A 17,104-nucleotide genomic window follows, 5' to 3' on the forward strand; every position below is an offset into this window, starting at 1 on the left:
GTAAAATAATCAAAAATAACAATTACTGGCCGCTCGCATTCCAGGTGCACGATGACACTCTTACCTAGGAAACAGCTCTACCTGTGTAGAGGTGTGTAATGTGATTGTTGTGTTTGTGGTGTGGAACGGCAGCGTGGGCTACTCGGTGATCTGCGGAAGGCTCCGGATCCTTCCGCAGATCACTCACGCTGTACGCGATTAGGGGGCGAGAGATCACCCTCCCCTCCAATACAGATCATGTGGTGTGGTGAGTAACGTTTTAATGATCTCGTGTGCGGTGTGTCGCAGAGCAATGACTGCCGATGCCGTGTCGTTAGCGCTTGCAGTGTTGTGATTGTCTGCAGCCCGTGCTGTATAGAGATCTAACTTAGCTCATATTTATACAGATTCTTGGAACTGAAAACAATTATCAACCAATTAAAAGGCGACAAGTATTATAGAATGCTCTGTCATAGAACCTCTCCCCCCCTCGATGCGCCGTTGACAACGTCATCTTTATTACGGCTAATTGATACCAGTTGGACAAATTGGTTGCTTGGAGTTCTTTCCGTGACCAACGCAAATGATCACTATTAACGATCTAAAGTCGAAAGAAAATTCAAAGCAAAAGTTATTAATACACTGCTTTTATTGACTCGTCTTTCCACTAGCACAAAGTGGATATTTGATTTTTTCTGTCACTTAGCCAGGACAAAAGGCGACAACTTGAAAAAACTTAATCGCAGATCCGATAACAGTAGCCAAAACAATACAAACGTGGAAAACCAGCGCAGATATCATAGATCGTATTACACAAACTTTTTAGAAATGGTCACGATCTTCAGTGGTGAGGGATACGATAGGGAGGAGTATAGATGAATGACAAACGCATCTTCATAGCCATTTAAAGCCTACTTACGGGTCATCGTCGTAGTCCTCGACGGCGGGGTGGTGCCCCCCGGTCGCGTCCTCCGCAAACTGCAACACAGCCGCCACCAGGACGCCCGCCGTGTACACCGCCATCAGGATCGACCACGCCTGCAGCGCCTTGTTCATAGCGCCCACCACGCTCGCCCACCCCAATGACGTTACACTAACGCGTGACGTGACAGCCCGCGTTCTAAACTATTGCTATTCTCATCTTTATTAAAAAAAGGTTTTGCTGTGTACAGAGGTTCGACTCCTCACAATTGTCATGCAATTAAAAGTTCATACTATAAACTGTTGTAAAGAATTTTTGAACAATTATACGGCGTGTCAATTAATTTCTTTAACTATTGCACGACATGTGTGAAAGCGACCGAAAAACAAGCAGCTTTGCATTCTTTGCGCGGCACACACAAGAGATTTATAAATGTGCGATATGGCTGAATGAATAAAGATTAAAAAAAGACGTTCTGGTTCATTGCGTGAGATGTATAAAATAATAAGGCAGGCGTGTGTAGTAATAAATTTATTGTTCAGAAAGTACGGATTGCAGCCAGTCAGCCACGACCGCGAGGTTGACGTAGAAGGCGGGCTCGCAGGGGTCGCCGCAGGGCACGAACGACATCGTGCCCAGCAGCATGCGCCCGCGCAGCAGCGGCGTGCCGGCGCAATAGCCGCACGGGGCGGAGTCAGAAGCGGCTCCGCCCCCCAGCGTGCCTGCGCACAGCGGAGGTAGCGCGCACGCTGCAGGTTTCAGCGCGACGCCCCGCGACAGGTGGCGCGGCGCCCACGTGCGCGCGCACTGCACGCTCGGCAGCGCACGCACGCGCACCTCGTGCACTGCGCGCATCGTTTCCCCCTCTACGCGCCTGTCAGTTTTAATATCACGTTTTAATATACTGTCCATTTTTTAGTTCTGTACTGCTGCCCAAATAAATGACTTTTGTTGATTCCTCAGGTTCGAGACGGCAGGGTGCCTAGCCTAAGATCTCTTTTCAAATAGCGAAGTACGAAGGCTTCTAGGAAAGCTTCGGCTCGGACCGCTACACACTAGATAATTCTGCCCATGCAAAGTGCATCAAGCTATGAAGAGATTTCATATCCAGACATGGGTGCACGGAACGTGACTCATGATTCAAGGTGGCTATTTCGTGAAGAGCCACAATATCTATGGGTGCGCAGTGACCCGGGGAAGGTGAAATGGCAATGAACTGTAAAAAGGATCACGTAACGAATGAATGCTCTTTAAGACTATGAAAAAAATCTCCGAACTCAGATCTATATATTTTTTATATAGTTTCAAAAAATAATTCTACATTCAACAATTTCTTAATGTACTTACAAAAATGCCTTTGTTTACCTGCCTTTGTGAAAGAACAGATTACATCGGATTTGCACAGATTAAAACCAACGGCAATGTTAGGAATCCAGTCCTAATCACACATCTGCAACCGTATCTCTTAAAGAAAGGTAAATTACCCTTCTTCTCCCAAGTAACCTAACGCAGCTTACTTCTTGGCTTCTGCGCCCAACACAGTCAAACTACTCCTCTGAGTATTAAGACATCCGGCATCCAGAAGGTAAGGGAACCAAGAGAGCGATCAATCACAAATTTAGGCTTTCTCCCCTTGCAAGAGAACTGTTCTGTGGCTCCATCGCCAACCATAATTCGGAGAATGATAATTTCACACAACCCCACCGCCGCAATACCTTCCGCAACCCCATTTATTTTTATTTTTTCGTTTCATATTGAAACCTTCCAGCACGACAACACAGAAACAAATTTAGATATAATATTTAGCATATCGTTTAATACAACAATATTAAGTTATCCATCGCGTACATGAACTGATTCTCTTAAAAAAAGAGCGAACAATCGCGCAAAAGGGGCTTTAAAGGCAAAAAAAACTATCAACACTAAATATGAATAATAGTTAGCACACGAAACACCTTATGTAATATTAAATAATTAAAACCAGTGTCGTACCTGAACCTCCCGTAGCCGAGAAGGCTGAACGGTTCGCCAATGGTCACAAGAAGGGCGTCCAACATCTTGGGCAATGTCACGAGCGGTTGCCCAGTCTTTATCAAGGTGTCTTCCGACTTCAGCACCGCGACATCAAAGTTCTTCTCAGTACCCAGATACTCGGGGTGTATCAGGACATCGGAGACCGCGTGAGTTCTCCCCGCGCGCCTGTCCCCGTACCCCTCGATCATGACAAAGGAGTCCACGGCGTCCACCTCCTCGATGGACTCGACGCAACTCGCCGCTGTGAGTGCGCAATGCTGCGAAATAATGGTCAGGACGCATCCGAAAATAACGTCGTTAGGCATCTTCATCTTCACTAGTGCGAGTAGAAACCCTCTCTTGGTTTCGTCCGCGATTGTGCCATCGGCTTGGTCATCAATTTCAATTTTCTGACTTGCTGTGGATGCGTTTGGTGTTGGCTCATGTTTTAATATAGCCGTTTTCGTTTGACCGTTCTCGTAGTATCGCACAGAGGCTTCCGTCTTCTCCGATGGCTTCCACGTGCATTCAACCATCGGATCCAGGGTGGTGTGTGCGGTGGTGGTCTGTGTGGGAGTAACGTTTATGGACGTAATTGCTGTAATCTGGACAGTGGTAGGTTTCGTTACTAAAATGTCATCGAATTCATCCCCGCCCGCACAAGCCAGGAGATGCAGTATGAGAAACGTTAGAAAGGCGATGAAGATAACCAACAGGGCCATTTCTAGAGCGGCCAGCGCCACCTCCGTCCTGGTGAAGGACCGGCACCACCCTTTGAACTCTTTGCAGCACACATTGCACATTTCTCAGACATCTCTAAACTTCGCCATACTTAACAGGACCGCACCGTTGACGCGGCATGACCCAATAGATTAATGTAAAGCAGAGACTTTATTTTTACTAAAAATTTGTATTTTATTGAATAAAAAGCAATATTTGATAATAGTCTTCATTTTAATAACTAAATATCTTAAAAAACTAAATCACAGTTGAGAATATAATCATTTTTATCCATTTTGATATTCTTTACTTTTCTATTCATCACACTTATCTTTTATTGTCTGTGGATTACTTTTGTCCAACTTCTCTACTGCTCTTGATCTTGTAAAGTTGTTTCACATAAATTTTAATTATTGTAATACCTAAAACACAGGAAAATGCATCATGTGTTTAGATAGACTGAAAGATTTATATAGGATGATTGGTTATAAATGTGTAAGCTTTAAAGCCCATTTCCTATCACTTCGTATAAAGCAATCACACTGATATATTATATAATAATCAATTTTAATATGTAGCAATTCAAATTTTCAAAATGATTTCTTAACATAATTATCATTATGTTTTTTATGATTTCTGCAACCATTCACTTTTGGATAGAGTATGCCATACTTTATTTGACAGACAGGTGTACCTGAATGTAAGGTACATCTGTCTGTCAACTAATATGTGGTACTCTAACCAATCACTGCATAAAATTATATTTAAAAATATAATGTTCACCATTTAGTAGGAGGTCCATCTCCTGTAGCAACAATGATTGGCTTCCTGTGTGGTTTCTCTCTACACCCAAACCTCAACTGGCCGGACTCCTTGCGCCCCCCGAACCCGCCGCCGAGCCTGCGCGGCCGCCAGCCCATCAACCTCCTTTCAGCCTCCCTCTCCACAATGATCTCTGAACCATCTAGATACTCTGCATGCATGTGCTTCAGTGCTTTGTCCACAGAATCTATTTTTTCAAATTCAACAAATGCATACTGTTTTGATTTCCCCGTTACAATATCCTTCACCAGCCGACAGTGCAAAACCTTACCAAATTTTGAAAACTCAGATTGGATAGTTTCCTGAAAAATACCAATTGTGTTTCATCATTCTATGATTGGTTAAATTAATTGAACATGTAAAGTTTCCAAATACATATATTACCAAACCCTATTTATCAGACCATTGTTATGGTCAATCTGTTTATGACTTGGATTCAGGTGAAAACACATCTTTACAATTACCAATAAAAAAATATATTTATATGGAAATTTAAAATTATATGCTGCTAGTCTTGGCATGGCTTATCTACACTATATTGAGATGTAACAAATGTTCACGTTAAAAAAAGATTTCAAGCATATGCACAGTGCATACCTATCTTTCGAAGACAAACCATTTTAATTTTATAATTTTATCACTACAAATCTTTTTAATTGTCTTTATGTGTAGGATGACCTTATAACACTGTAGTATTTATGTTATTGGCCTCTAGAAGCATGCAGACAAGATCTTTAAGCGTTTTCGTCCTGAATTATAATACCTGCGTAGTACGATGATTCAGCCGGCCGATGAAGATGGTGTGCTTAGGATTGCCCTTAACCAGCTTGTTGGGGGTATATTCAGAGCGCAGTGCTCTCAAAATAGCGCGGTCATGCGGCTCCGTGTCAGTACCTGGTATAAAGAGACGAAGCTAAATCACATGGCTAATAAATAAACTTATACTTCAGTTTTAGTGAAACTAATTTACCATCAATGGAGCCTATTTTGATGGGATCATATTCCATCGCAAGTTTATTGTACTCGTTACCGTCGTAAGTCATCTCGCTGCTTGTAGTTATTAAAAGCTGTACAACAATGTTCAAGAATATACTTCTATTCTTTTAATAACTTCTCTGATTGTGAACAAAATAAGACAGCAGGGCAGATAAACAAAATAATTAATGTTGCCAGTAACATAAGTTATGTATACCCAAAATATTGTTTTATACACAATATTATAGTTCTTTTAGTAAATAATTATAATCTTAGTTATAGTAAATATTTTGATTTAAATTTTATTAGTTTAATACTATACATTTGATTTAAATAAATCGAAAAATTTACAACCGTTTACTTCTCATTTAAACCAAATATTATTTGACCACCATGGACCGCTACTTTCAATAGTGTAGTTAACTAATCGCCTAACTAATAAGTCAACTCCCATTATTCACAGAAATTTTCTATGGCAAAAGGTAGACAAAAGTTAATATCATATCAACGTTTTGTATTTAGAATATTACTTCATATAAGTTAATAATAATTTTAGAAATGTGGCTGTCATAAAATAAGCTGCACATCATGCGCATACCAGCACATAATCGAACAATTGTTAACCGGAGGCTGCCACCGACGGCGCGCTTTTAGCAAAGGGAGAACGACAGACAGTTTCCCGTGTAACTTGTCTTCAAGAACATCTTAACAACGGGCCGTGCTTCGAGAAACGCCGCCACAACATGTTATGTTTGTTTATACGCTACGAGTTCTTCGCAACCCTTATACTTGCGAGTACCAACAGTTAATTTTGTCATTACAAGCATTCCCCTTGAGATAGCCGTTTGGTTTAGTTCGTGTGTTTTATTTCAGGTAGATTTTGAGTTCTTTTATTTTAGGAATTTAGTTAAATAATTATTTTGAAAAATTAGTGCCCGTTACGTCATGAGACACGGCTATCGGCTAAAACAGCTATATAAAGATGTATGGTCAGTGCCAGTAACAGATAATAGATATTAATCAACTACATTTTATATGTTACGGCAAGAGTTGTATTGCAGAGCAACTAAGATCATTGTATGTAAAATACAACCGATTACTTACTTCCCAAAAAGTGGTCAGCTTCACAGCAGTGACTTAGAATAAGGATATATTCATGTAAAGATTTACGTAGAAGTCATGTTCGATTGGAACTGCTCCAACAAGCGTGTCATCCAACAACAGCGTCATTATTAGTAAAACCACTAAAATGTAATTTGACAGATTATCTCAAATGAATGCCATGATTCTGACACAAAAAGAAAGTCCTTTTGTTAGTTTTATTATTGCTTATGTCTCTTATATAAATTTCATACAGAAGTTTAATGAAAGTTGAACGGGCGAGTGGTTCCTGATCCAAGTAATTTTTTAGGGCGATATTTTCACGAAATAATTGCATTAGATAGAAACTATCGTTTTATTCCACGAAGGCGTAGAAGAGGGGCTTGTGTAATCCTGTCTATGCGGCCCTAAGGTATCAGAGTTACACACAATTATTCTGGCTAGAAGTGTCTTTCGCCCCTTCTTATTCTAGCGCTAACGCTTTCCGAAGAGGCGGTAGTGTGATTATCCACACAATAGAATCCGTCGCAATGCTAAATGGGTGCTAATATTGACACGTCACAGCCCAAGGCGAGGTCTCCTTTAGTCTAGCGATTCTATTTAACACCGGCCGAAGCGATCTAAGAGCTTGGCGGCCCCTAATCCGGTGTAGCTGTCCGAGCCGGTACGGTTAGTTTGGCCATATAAAACATTGTATAAGTAACCAAACCAAATATTACCTGCCACTTGTCACATCGGTACATCTTATTTTCGTCTTGAAATATGAAAATTATATTTGTGTTAAACTAACTCGATTTTCTTCCACTCACTATTCAAGATAATGTTAGTTTACTAAAATAGGTACCTACATTGCAATGCCAATAGCATAAGAACTTATATCAGCTTTTTTATTACTGTACTTTTTGCCTATATTGTTAAGCTTTGGTTGCAGAGCTGTCGTGCTGTTTCCACGCGTGTCGTAGAAAACCTACAAATTATGTATCACTCAAACTAAATATTAGGAAACATATCTGCGTATATCGTGACCACATTTACAATGGTAAAATCATGGAAAGTCCAGTGCCATGGAAGACTCAAACTCGTTATTTAGGTGTCGTCCTGGATGACAAACTCACTTTCAAATGCACATCGAAACCGCGGGAATAAAGGCGGCCTACACAAAAAGTATATCGCGACCCTTATCCCCTTTGCCGATGAAGCCTTTAACAGTTCGTGAATGCGTGGTTGGACTTGAGGCGCAATAACGGTAGGCGCAGTTTGTTCGTTGATTAGTTTTTTATTTTTCATAAAACTAATAACTCCTTCGTAGGAAGAATTATCTCACAAAAAATAAAAAATAAACAAATAAAAGCTAAATAATCCCATTGTACATGTTTTATGATACATGGTAATGATTTATGGTCTTGGTCACAAAAAAACTCTCGGTTTCTTATGGGCTGTTCTCAGACCAGAATGTTTTTGGAACTGGCATTTTTCGCTCAATATACATAAGTATAACTGATACAAAATGTAAATTATGTAAATAAAATTTTGGCAAACCCAGGGCAGTGCATGGAACAGCAATGCAGGCTCCATTTACTAGATAAAACAAGCATCTGTAATATTTACTTTCTTAACAAACAACTGGAATGATCCTACAGTAGCATCAGAGGTAAAGGGTTGAGATGTGGAAAACATATTTTTTTAGCAAATAAAATGATTTTGTATTAATTCTATTAACATTAGTGAAGTCACCAATACACTTGCCCTTCTTGCGTCCATTACCCTTCACCCATTTGTTGTTCACATTTTCATAAATAATAAACTACAATCAAACTATTTCTTTATTTCGGCTATTTGCAAGTATATAAAATCTTGAATACTGCACTGAAATGCTTTATTTCAATGAATTTGAATCAGGCACTGTCATAAACAAGAAAACAGATTACTTATATATTGATTAGAGAAATTTAAATGTTTAGTTCCAAAGTAAATACATAATGGTACATTTACAGGCTAGTGTTGAATACCATTTTGAGGTTTCAGGACTGGCACAAATTAGAATTTAAAATAAAAGGTGACAGGACTTTTGCCACTAAAATGTGTTTACAGTTTATTGTATCATTGTTGAGAGCTAGGAATGTCATAACCAATGCCACAGTATAAGCCCTCCTTCAGGGATGATTGCTTTGGTCCAGAATAATGATAATTTCGTCTAACAAATAATCCTAACATTATCACATTATTGTATTCAATATTGCATCACCATTTATACAGCTGTAATATCAAATTAAGGGCTGCATGTGATGAATCAACACAAGTTATGTTGTGATCAGCTGTGCATTCTCCTCACAAACTCAAAGTTGCAAACTGCAGTAAATATGGATTAACAGAAAACAATTCTAAAAGAGTTGAATTTCAGTATATATTGAAGCAAGTAGTTATGCAAAATTACATTTTACAATACATTTCAATTTCCCTCACTGAAAGCATTGTTCAAAAAATGAATGTTATACAAAAGGTATACAACTAACCGCCTACACTCAAATAAGTCCATATAAAATGACCGTTTACCAGGTGAAATTGTGAAGTGACAGACCCGGGGGCCTTCTGCATCATTGCATTTGTGTTCTTGTGTTTGGGTCTTGTCAAAATGTATGATGGAAAATAGCTGCCCGTGACAGTGCGAGGTTTGAATGTGGGCCACAAAATATTATCCAATACAATTTCTATACATAAGCTAATAAAATAAAGTAACGGAATTTTCAGCAACTTAGTTAAGTTACGGTCTGACTCTCTCCACTGCGGCACAGCATCAGTGTCCGAGCACGGTCGGTTAGTAGGCGCGTTCCACTAGTTGAGGGAGGGTGACTGGCCCTCGTCCCACACCACATCGATGCTGGGCCACTTGGTTTGCAGGCACGTTAACATGGGGTCAGTAGTGGCGGCACGCATCGGGCACTCCAGCAGCGCTGCACGCCCCGTGCGGTACACCACACGGCCTCCGAGGCTGCTGCGTAGCAGTCCATTATAATGATGCAGGGTGAAGGTGTCCGGGGCACCACGTTCACAACCAGGAAAGAATTCATCCATAAATGCACTTAACAAAATGATGCCTAGATTTTCTGAATCCAGCTTTCTTCTCATTAATTCTACATACTCAGGCTCACTAACTAAATCTGCAGCACACAGTACATCCTGCAGTGCGGCTGAGGGGATAAAGTTGTTGCCCTCGGGATCAAATGAGCGGAAAATGCGTTCTGCTGACTCTCCTACAGTCTCTGGTGCTGCTAGCCGCCGCTCCAAAGAAAACAGCACTGTCAAATGAGTCTCTGAAGCAAGTACCCAAACGGGATGCTTGGGGTTCTTGTAGAAGGAGCCCACTGTGCAATACTGCATATGCTCCATTATGGTGAGGAAACCAATGTCATTCTGTCTTTCAATTCCTTTTAGTCGTAATCCTCCAACAACCTGATCATGATCCCAGACATGGGCCACAGCTCTTCCAGTCAACATGAGATTTATAAGTCCCTGCGAACCATAGCCATAGGTGGAGTGTATGAGTGGATCTGATAGTTCTGCTAGTTCCGCTTCCACTGTGCTAACTCCTTTGCTAAGAATGACACTATATAGCAGGAGCAGTACACCATATTTATCTTTCAAAATGCGTATGTTCCTTGTGTAAAAAGCCTCCACTTCAGATAGTGTCTGGAACGAGTGTACTTCCATTCTCCGGTGAAAGTGGTCTATAGCATCACATGATTGTTCCTCTGCACTCACACTGTTGCTGGCGCTGGTGTTCGCTTCCGTATCGTTCTTGCGGTACACGGCCACATTGTACTTAGTAACTAGGCACTGGCTTATTATCGTACACACGGCCCTAACAAGCAAAGAATTGCACTTTTCCGATGTCAAGTCGTGAAAACTATGTCCGGGAGTCTCGGATAACAGTATCTTGAGGAGGAAACCCTGCACCGGCGCGATAGCCGCGCACGGCCCACCCTCGAGCTGGATGAGTGCGCTGGGTTCGTCCGCGCTGAACTGGAAGCCCTGCGCCCAGCGCCGAAACACATCTTCCTTTACGTTCTCGCCCCACAACAGCCGCCGGGTGCTAGCCAGCTCACGCTCCAGCGTCGCACTTCCGGCGCTCATATTATCGTGTTTCTCTTTAGTTTTAGTGTTACAACTGTTTTCCCCGTCGGCCAATCCGATTAACATTTGCACAGTCGCCTACACCACCTGCAAAAATAATGAACCTTTTAGACTTGAAATAAATTAAGCAACGGACTAAAACTCGCAAAGGAACCGGAATTTAACCAGGTGAAAAATTAATTTATAACAAATCTACAGCTACAAAAAGAATATAACCACGTAGTAGGTACTCACTGCGGATTACACAGTCATACTAACTTTCAGTGTTTCAAAATTATTTACAATTATTTGAAAACAGGTGAACCTCATGAATCTCTTCAAATTGCATTATAAATCGTCCATAAATCCGTATTTAAAAACTTTTCATATAGAAAAAAGAAAAGCTTACGACATAAAGGCTGCCATTTTTTAAGAAAAATAGCAACATTTATTTTCATGTCATTCCGTTCCGATATTTCAATTACATGAAATTGGATCGTCTAAATATATTAATAAAATTTATCCTAATTATTTTGTTACAAATATTGTGTATTTTAAAAAAATTCAAAGTTATTTACACATGTTTAGTAGGAAAATAGCTTTAGCTAATAAACTTTTAAGAATAAATATTGAAGATATTTTAAAAGTTACCAAAAATCTACCTAACTGGTATAAACATAAGGAAATTAACAAGTTTAATACTTTGTTCTATCAGTTAGTGTTGTTTTATAGTTTCGAGCTGCTTTGGTATTTTTTATAATAAACAATAACTAGCAGCATTACCTAACGTCATTATATCTATGAAGGTCTTAAATTGACATTTCGCCGTCAGTCAATCATGGACGTTGCACGGTGATGTTTGTGTTCACATTTTATTTTTGTAACCATTATTCTCTTGCGTTTCTCGTATGGTTTCGTTTAATTTAATTAGTGTTAATTAAAAATTAACACCTGAAATATGTTTTAAAGTATTAGTTGTGTTATTTTTCGTTTGGTGCTAAGTTTTTGTGTGTTTTGTTGATTATTTCAACATAATGAAGGTGGACGTAGCTGGTAGGCGTCGCGCGGCGCTAAACGTAGCAGGTTTGTGCATTCACTTTTCCCCTACATGTTATTAATCTATATTTTTACAAAACAGAACATCATTATATATGAAATAAATCGATTGCATCGAAAATCCTTTCTGTATTTGTGTTGAGGTGTAATTGGACATTGGAAAAGACCGTGAAGTTGTGTTAATGTATATTTTTTCTGTTTATACCAAATGTGTTAACACGCATATTATAAACGTGATTACACTAAATAAATATCTGTTTAAGCGAATGTAAGAAACTTGATACATTTTTTGATACTACCATGCCACTTGTTTGTATTCTCTGAATAATAAATTGCATGCATAAAGTCTAAACTTCACAGGCGCTTTTTAAATGGGCTATTGTTAACAAGCACAATAATGGATATGTGTACTGATTAATAATCATTCAATGTAATAATTATCTATAAGTTTCTCTGTTGAAGTATTGTTAAATATATAGTATTTGCACCAATACTGTTATAAAAATATGCATGAATGGATATTTTTGATGGTAATAGAATTTATCTAATATTGTCTATTGACACCTATTAACTAAAACCAGTCTTAAAGATGATTACATAAATATTAGTGCTATATTTTTTCATTCCTGTTACTTAGTGATATGAATGTATGTACAAGCAAGAGCTGACACAGTAAATATATTTATTTTATGAAATACATGTTAATTTAAATGGGTTGTATTTGCATGTTTTACTAAGCTCCATTACTATGAATATCAATCATCTCACCAGATACTTGGAGGGGTTGTATGTTACTGGTGTGTAAATTCCTTCTTATGATTTATACTGTGCTGATAACATTTTGATCATGAGGAGATCACACTGTAAATTCTTAGCTAAAAGGTTTTATTATGTTACACCTCAAGACTGCAACATGCACACATCAGTTTGAGATATATTATGTAAATATATATTATTTAAAGACTCAATGTGTTGGAAATGAAACTTTAATTCATTTCATATGTACATTTAAATCTATATCATAGATCCCCTACTTGTATGAGTGGTCATAAATTAGTCACAGAAATGTACAAACATTATTTACCCCTTGTTGATGTAGATGGTTGCCTTGGTAATGAGAGCACAAGGTGTGGGAGTATGATATGTCCACACATTATGTTATAATGGTAGGGATAGCCATGTTACAATTAATCAATACTAATTAATAATAATAATAGCCCAGCTTTGCCTAATTCCTATATAGTGAATGTAGGGTTGCCATTTCTTATAAATTTGCCTTTATTGTAATTTCTTGGTAATCTTTTTAAGCATAATTTTATGATAGAAAATGTTTAAGATTACTTTTAATATTTTGGTATAAATATTTGTTTATATTTCATTGTAAAAATTGTAATAAGCATTGTCATTATATCACAACAATTCAAAGGTTTAAAAATGAACATATCACTAATGTCAAGTGATACAATGCCAACCTAAGAAAAAATGTATCTAACAACAGTAGTTAAGTATTTACAACTTGTGCCCTGTTTAAACTAACTTAAAAGCCACCAATAATTTTGTTTATGTATTTGTTTGTGATGTAACATTGTTAAAGATTTCAGTTTAAGCTATAATTTAGCATGTTCTAAGTAGGAAAAGGACCAATATTTAGCCACTTCCGCACATGCAGTGGTAGTCGTGCAACAAAGTGCACCGCCCGCTAGCCCACTGATAAATGTATATGCAGCAAACAATGCGAATTACACAACTGCCACCATTAATTTACTCAACACGTGTTTCACCCCTCCATGGGGCATCTTCAGGAATTATGTTACACCAATTAGTGCCAAACACAGAGTCATAGTTAGCATGTTCTCTCAGTTTTCCAGTCAGAACACTATTATATGAAATCAGTTTTAAGCCCGAATTTGCCCCTCAGTGGTTCTACTAGACATATGACAACTTGTAAGTTAGTTTACTATTGTAGATTCATTAAAACGTTCTAACAACTTAGAATATTGTTGAAGTAAAAGAAGTGGTTGATCCGCAACACTACAGCCCATACTTTCTCTATGTCAGTAGGCTCCTGTCTCAACCCTGATGATGGGGCGAATAGTATAATGCTAATAGTAAGATAAGGACGAGATGTTGAACAGCATTTTGATAATTTAAAGCAGTTGCAAGTTCATAGAAGACATATACCAGAAAAATTCCACGACATTGGAATTATATTACTGAATTAAGATTTTAAAACTTTATTTACCTGCTATTATTAAAACACTTATGATGCTAATATAGGCAAATGGGAAAACCAGTTGCCGTAGTGAATAGAGTTCATGTGAATCATATAACAGTACTTCTTTGCACAATTTGTCTTGTATCACATGAGCTTCCAAAAAACTGTTCTGTTACTTATAATATGGCCAGCTGGGAACGTCCTTTACAGTTATGTGCGGCACGTACGCGACTTTGTACCGTTTAGGTTTAGTAACAAGGGTCACAGTCGCGTGATGGTGCAGTGGTAAGGTGCGTGGCAGGTGGAGGCCGCCCGCGCGTGACGCCTGACCTTCGTGCTGTTGCGCTTGTTCGCGGTGCATGCGTGTACGTACGTGTGGACAGGGGAAAGCATGCATGCAAGTATGCATGTTCATTTGTAATTTAGGAAAAAATTGCTCCGACTTATTGACTTGTCGCTGACCTAAAGAAAAAAATTTAAATAAATACAGAGTACTTTAGAGCGATCAGTTAGTTTATTTATGAATTTAATGATTTACTATTGTATAACTGATAGTCGCCCACTGCAAGGCATAGTCTCCACCAAATCACCAGCGACTTCTCCCGAACTTAATTTGTTGTCAGTTCATCTAGTGCGGAGCCCTATCCACGCCGGTACGTGGTCGCCGCGCGAGGACCTTTCGGTCCCGTAAAGAATCGATTTCACGTGTGATGTGCCTCGCCCACTGTCACTTCTGAAGGTCAATTCTTCGAGGTACTCTGGTGACGTTGATTCTGCGAAACAAATGTTAATGACATAATAAGTCTCTATAGATCTCAAGATACAGTACTGGGTATATTACAAAAGTGAAGATTTACAAAAAATGGAGCTTCAGAGAGACGAGACGCATTTCTAACAGTTCGTATGCAGGTACCTACCTACTAGAAGAGCGTGATCATAGATAAAAAGTTTTGTTTGTGGTACTAAAAAAAAAAGGTTGGGTTGTCTTAGAGTAAAAGCGTTAATAAATGACCGAAGGCTTATTTTGCAACGATCGAAGTTGGAATATTTTTAAATACTTTACAAATAGTTTGCGAGCGGCGGGCACTGACTCATTCAATGTTAACGATTGTTCGAAGGGCAGAAACGCACGTGGGCTGAATTCTCTATAGGCCATTACGGGTTACTAATTCATAAACACAATAACGTAAGTCCGGCCACTATTGTCATTATAAGTAGTGGGTTCGATTCCTGACAAGCGTTTAAAACCTGTGAAAGAAGCATCGAGAAACCGATGTCGCCTGTATCTCAGAACCCTAACACAAGTAAACGATAAAACATTACGCTGGCCCCGTGCAGCTCGTAGGGAAAAATTGATTCCCTGCTGTGGGAAACATTAGAAGTATAAAGCATTTCATTGATTTAATATTTGACGCTTTTCGATGATATTCCGGATGCTGCTCTTTGTACGTAAGATCTCTCGAAAAGTGACATAACCCGCGAGTGGGTTAGTAAATGTTTGTCCAATGCGGTACTTAGGTGGTACGATGTTGCTCCATGTAATTTTTAGTCGGCTTCTTTGAACCATTAGGTGCAATATTTACACATCTCTTGCACCAATGCAGACGCTGCGGCTGCTCTCGCAATCCCTGGCTTCCCCGGCTGTCACCGGTAATCCTCACTCATGCAGTCACGAACTCCTTAAGCCATATTTTTTTAATTTAATGGAATCAGGCATTACCTCGCGGAAGTCCATCCTGAGTAAGAAAAGGACCAATATTTAGCCACTTCCGCACATGCAGTGGTAGTCGTGCCATGAAATGCACCGCCCGCCAGCCCGCTGATAAATGCGCACGCGGCAAACAATGCGAATCACACAACCGCCACCACCAAATTACTCAACACGTGTTTCACCCCTCCACGGGGCATCTTCAGGAGTTATGTTACACCGATTAGTGCCAAACACAGAGTCAATTTAGACTCCTGTGTTCTTACATATTTTTTTTAACGTTACGGACTCTTAACACATTCGTATGTGACGAATACTTGCGCGCGCACAGTGACTTATTAATGATTTTAGGGACTGAGTCAAGTTGCTCAGTTGCCGCTCATTTTTTATATAAAGTAAAGGAAATATTTTGTGCGCTGCGCAATGTTTGTTGAGATAAATGTTACTAAAGTATGTCAAGAAGCAGCGGGTAGCAGGTCACAGGCGCGTCGTGTGTCCTCGTCGGAGGTTCCGCGTACAGTCACGCTGCGCGCCCATCGGGGACGTCGAACTAGGACTCTGCACCTAATCATCAACACTGCGATCACACACACATAAGACATTTATAGATTTCAACTGCACAAGATACAATCGTAGACAATTGCGAGCATATTCCATTCTTTGCATAAGTTCGATCTGTTTCGATCGCTAAATTAAAATGCATTTATTTGCATAAGGACTACATCTACGCCTCCTTTAAGTAATATCTCCTTTTGAACCGAAAATCCTTTTTTAACATTTATGAATTTTAAGAATTGGTTATCGGTTTTAAAACGACCGCGCGATACGCAATGGGTGCGCCTATCGAGGTATGTCAGTATTTCGTTAACGTTGTTTAAACTTTTAGTTTGTAGGTAACGCTAGTCCTCTAAATTATGACAGGTTAAAAAGCGTCACCACGCGTTTCAGTCAACATTCTAGTATAAACATTGATTTGTTTTGGATGACAAAAGAAATAAATAGTGAAGAACGTGAAACTGAAAGACAAGTCAGCATTTGCGACAGTTTTTTGGATTTCTTAGAATTGAAATGGCTGGAGAGGTAGCTCACTCAGAGCGTGTCTCTATACACATTGACTGTGAGGAATAGCACAAGTTTTTATTGATCCTTTATAGGTAAAGCATTTGACCTCTGTACCGCCTGATCTTAAGCGATGACGAGGTCTACGATGGCACACACTTGCCCAGAAGAAACTCATTTACTCTTGTTTTGAAGACTCCTAAGCTTGTCTGAAAACAATGACGCCAATAGCTTGTTCCACTCCTTGGTGGAAGGAATTTCAACCTTGTACGGATATCGTAAATCCGTGCGTCTTGTCGAATGGAAGAAAATGGGAAATAATTTGGTGTAATTCCGACACATAGTCTCCAAAATGCAATCTGTAGAGTACCGATGAACTGGAAACTTTTCACCGATGCTCCAAGATTTGCTTAGCGCTCACTAA

General features: G+C 39.3%; 4 protein-coding genes across 6 annotated transcripts in view; 1 reads left to right on the forward strand and 3 right to left on the reverse strand.

Moving 5' to 3' along the window:
• Nucleotides 1-1,432: 1,432 nt before the first annotated feature.
• On the reverse strand, nt 1,433-3,811 carry LOC137929806 (venom plasminogen activator GPV-PA-like). Its single transcript, XM_068772913.1, has 2 exons — nt 2,894-3,811; nt 1,433-1,775 (listed from the first exon to the last, which is right to left on the reverse strand). The coding sequence occupies exons 1-2, from the start codon at nt 3,715-3,717 to the stop codon at nt 1,433-1,435; spliced, it is 1,167 nt and encodes a 388-aa protein (XP_068629014.1). The 5' UTR covers nt 3,718-3,811.
• Nucleotides 3,812-3,901: 90 nt separating this feature from the next.
• On the reverse strand, nt 3,902-5,557 carry LOC137929741 (U11/U12 small nuclear ribonucleoprotein 35 kDa protein-like). The gene is made up of 4 exons (XM_068772813.1): nt 5,427-5,557; nt 5,220-5,350; nt 4,418-4,758; nt 3,902-4,056 (listed from the first exon to the last, which is right to left on the reverse strand). The coding sequence occupies exons 1-4, from the start codon at nt 5,497-5,499 to the stop codon at nt 4,041-4,043; spliced, it is 561 nt and encodes a 186-aa protein (XP_068628914.1). The 5' UTR covers nt 5,500-5,557; the 3' UTR covers nt 3,902-4,040.
• Nucleotides 5,558-7,912: 2,355 nt separating this feature from the next.
• Nucleotides 7,913-11,058, reverse strand: LOC137929432 (ubiquitin carboxyl-terminal hydrolase MINDY-3 homolog). 3 transcript variants are annotated; one of them, XM_068772375.1, is made up of 2 exons: nt 10,968-11,058; nt 7,913-10,750 (listed from the first exon to the last, which is right to left on the reverse strand). In XM_068772375.1, exon 2 carries the CDS (start codon nt 10,727-10,729, stop codon nt 9,365-9,367), a length of 1,365 nt encoding a protein of 454 aa, XP_068628476.1. In that variant the 5' UTR covers nt 10,730-10,750; nt 10,968-11,058; the 3' UTR covers nt 7,913-9,364. The 3 variants fall into 3 exon arrangements, with proteins under 3 accessions (XP_068628476.1, XP_068628475.1, XP_068628474.1); XM_068772374.1 differs by having other exon boundaries at nt 10,922-11,058; XM_068772373.1 differs by having other exon boundaries at nt 10,898-11,058.
• Nucleotides 11,059-11,507: 449 nt separating this feature from the next.
• The window catches only part of crb (crumbs), a 61,874-nt gene continuing 56,277 nt past the window's right edge, over nt 11,508-17,104 (forward strand). The window contains exon 1 of the mRNA XM_068772915.1: nt 11,508-11,725. Coding sequence (XP_068629016.1) covers nt 11,677-11,725 — 49 coding nt within the window. The 5' untranslated portion in view covers nt 11,508-11,676. The remainder of the gene's footprint in view (nt 11,726-17,104) is intronic.

Source organism: Battus philenor, unplaced genomic scaffold (genome assembly GCF_028537555.1).
Source record: "Battus philenor isolate CCGP_79_NKW_IND1 unplaced genomic scaffold, ilBatPhil1.0.hap1 SCAF_5, whole genome shotgun sequence".
NCBI lineage: Eukaryota > Metazoa > Arthropoda > Insecta > Lepidoptera > Papilionidae > Battus > Battus philenor.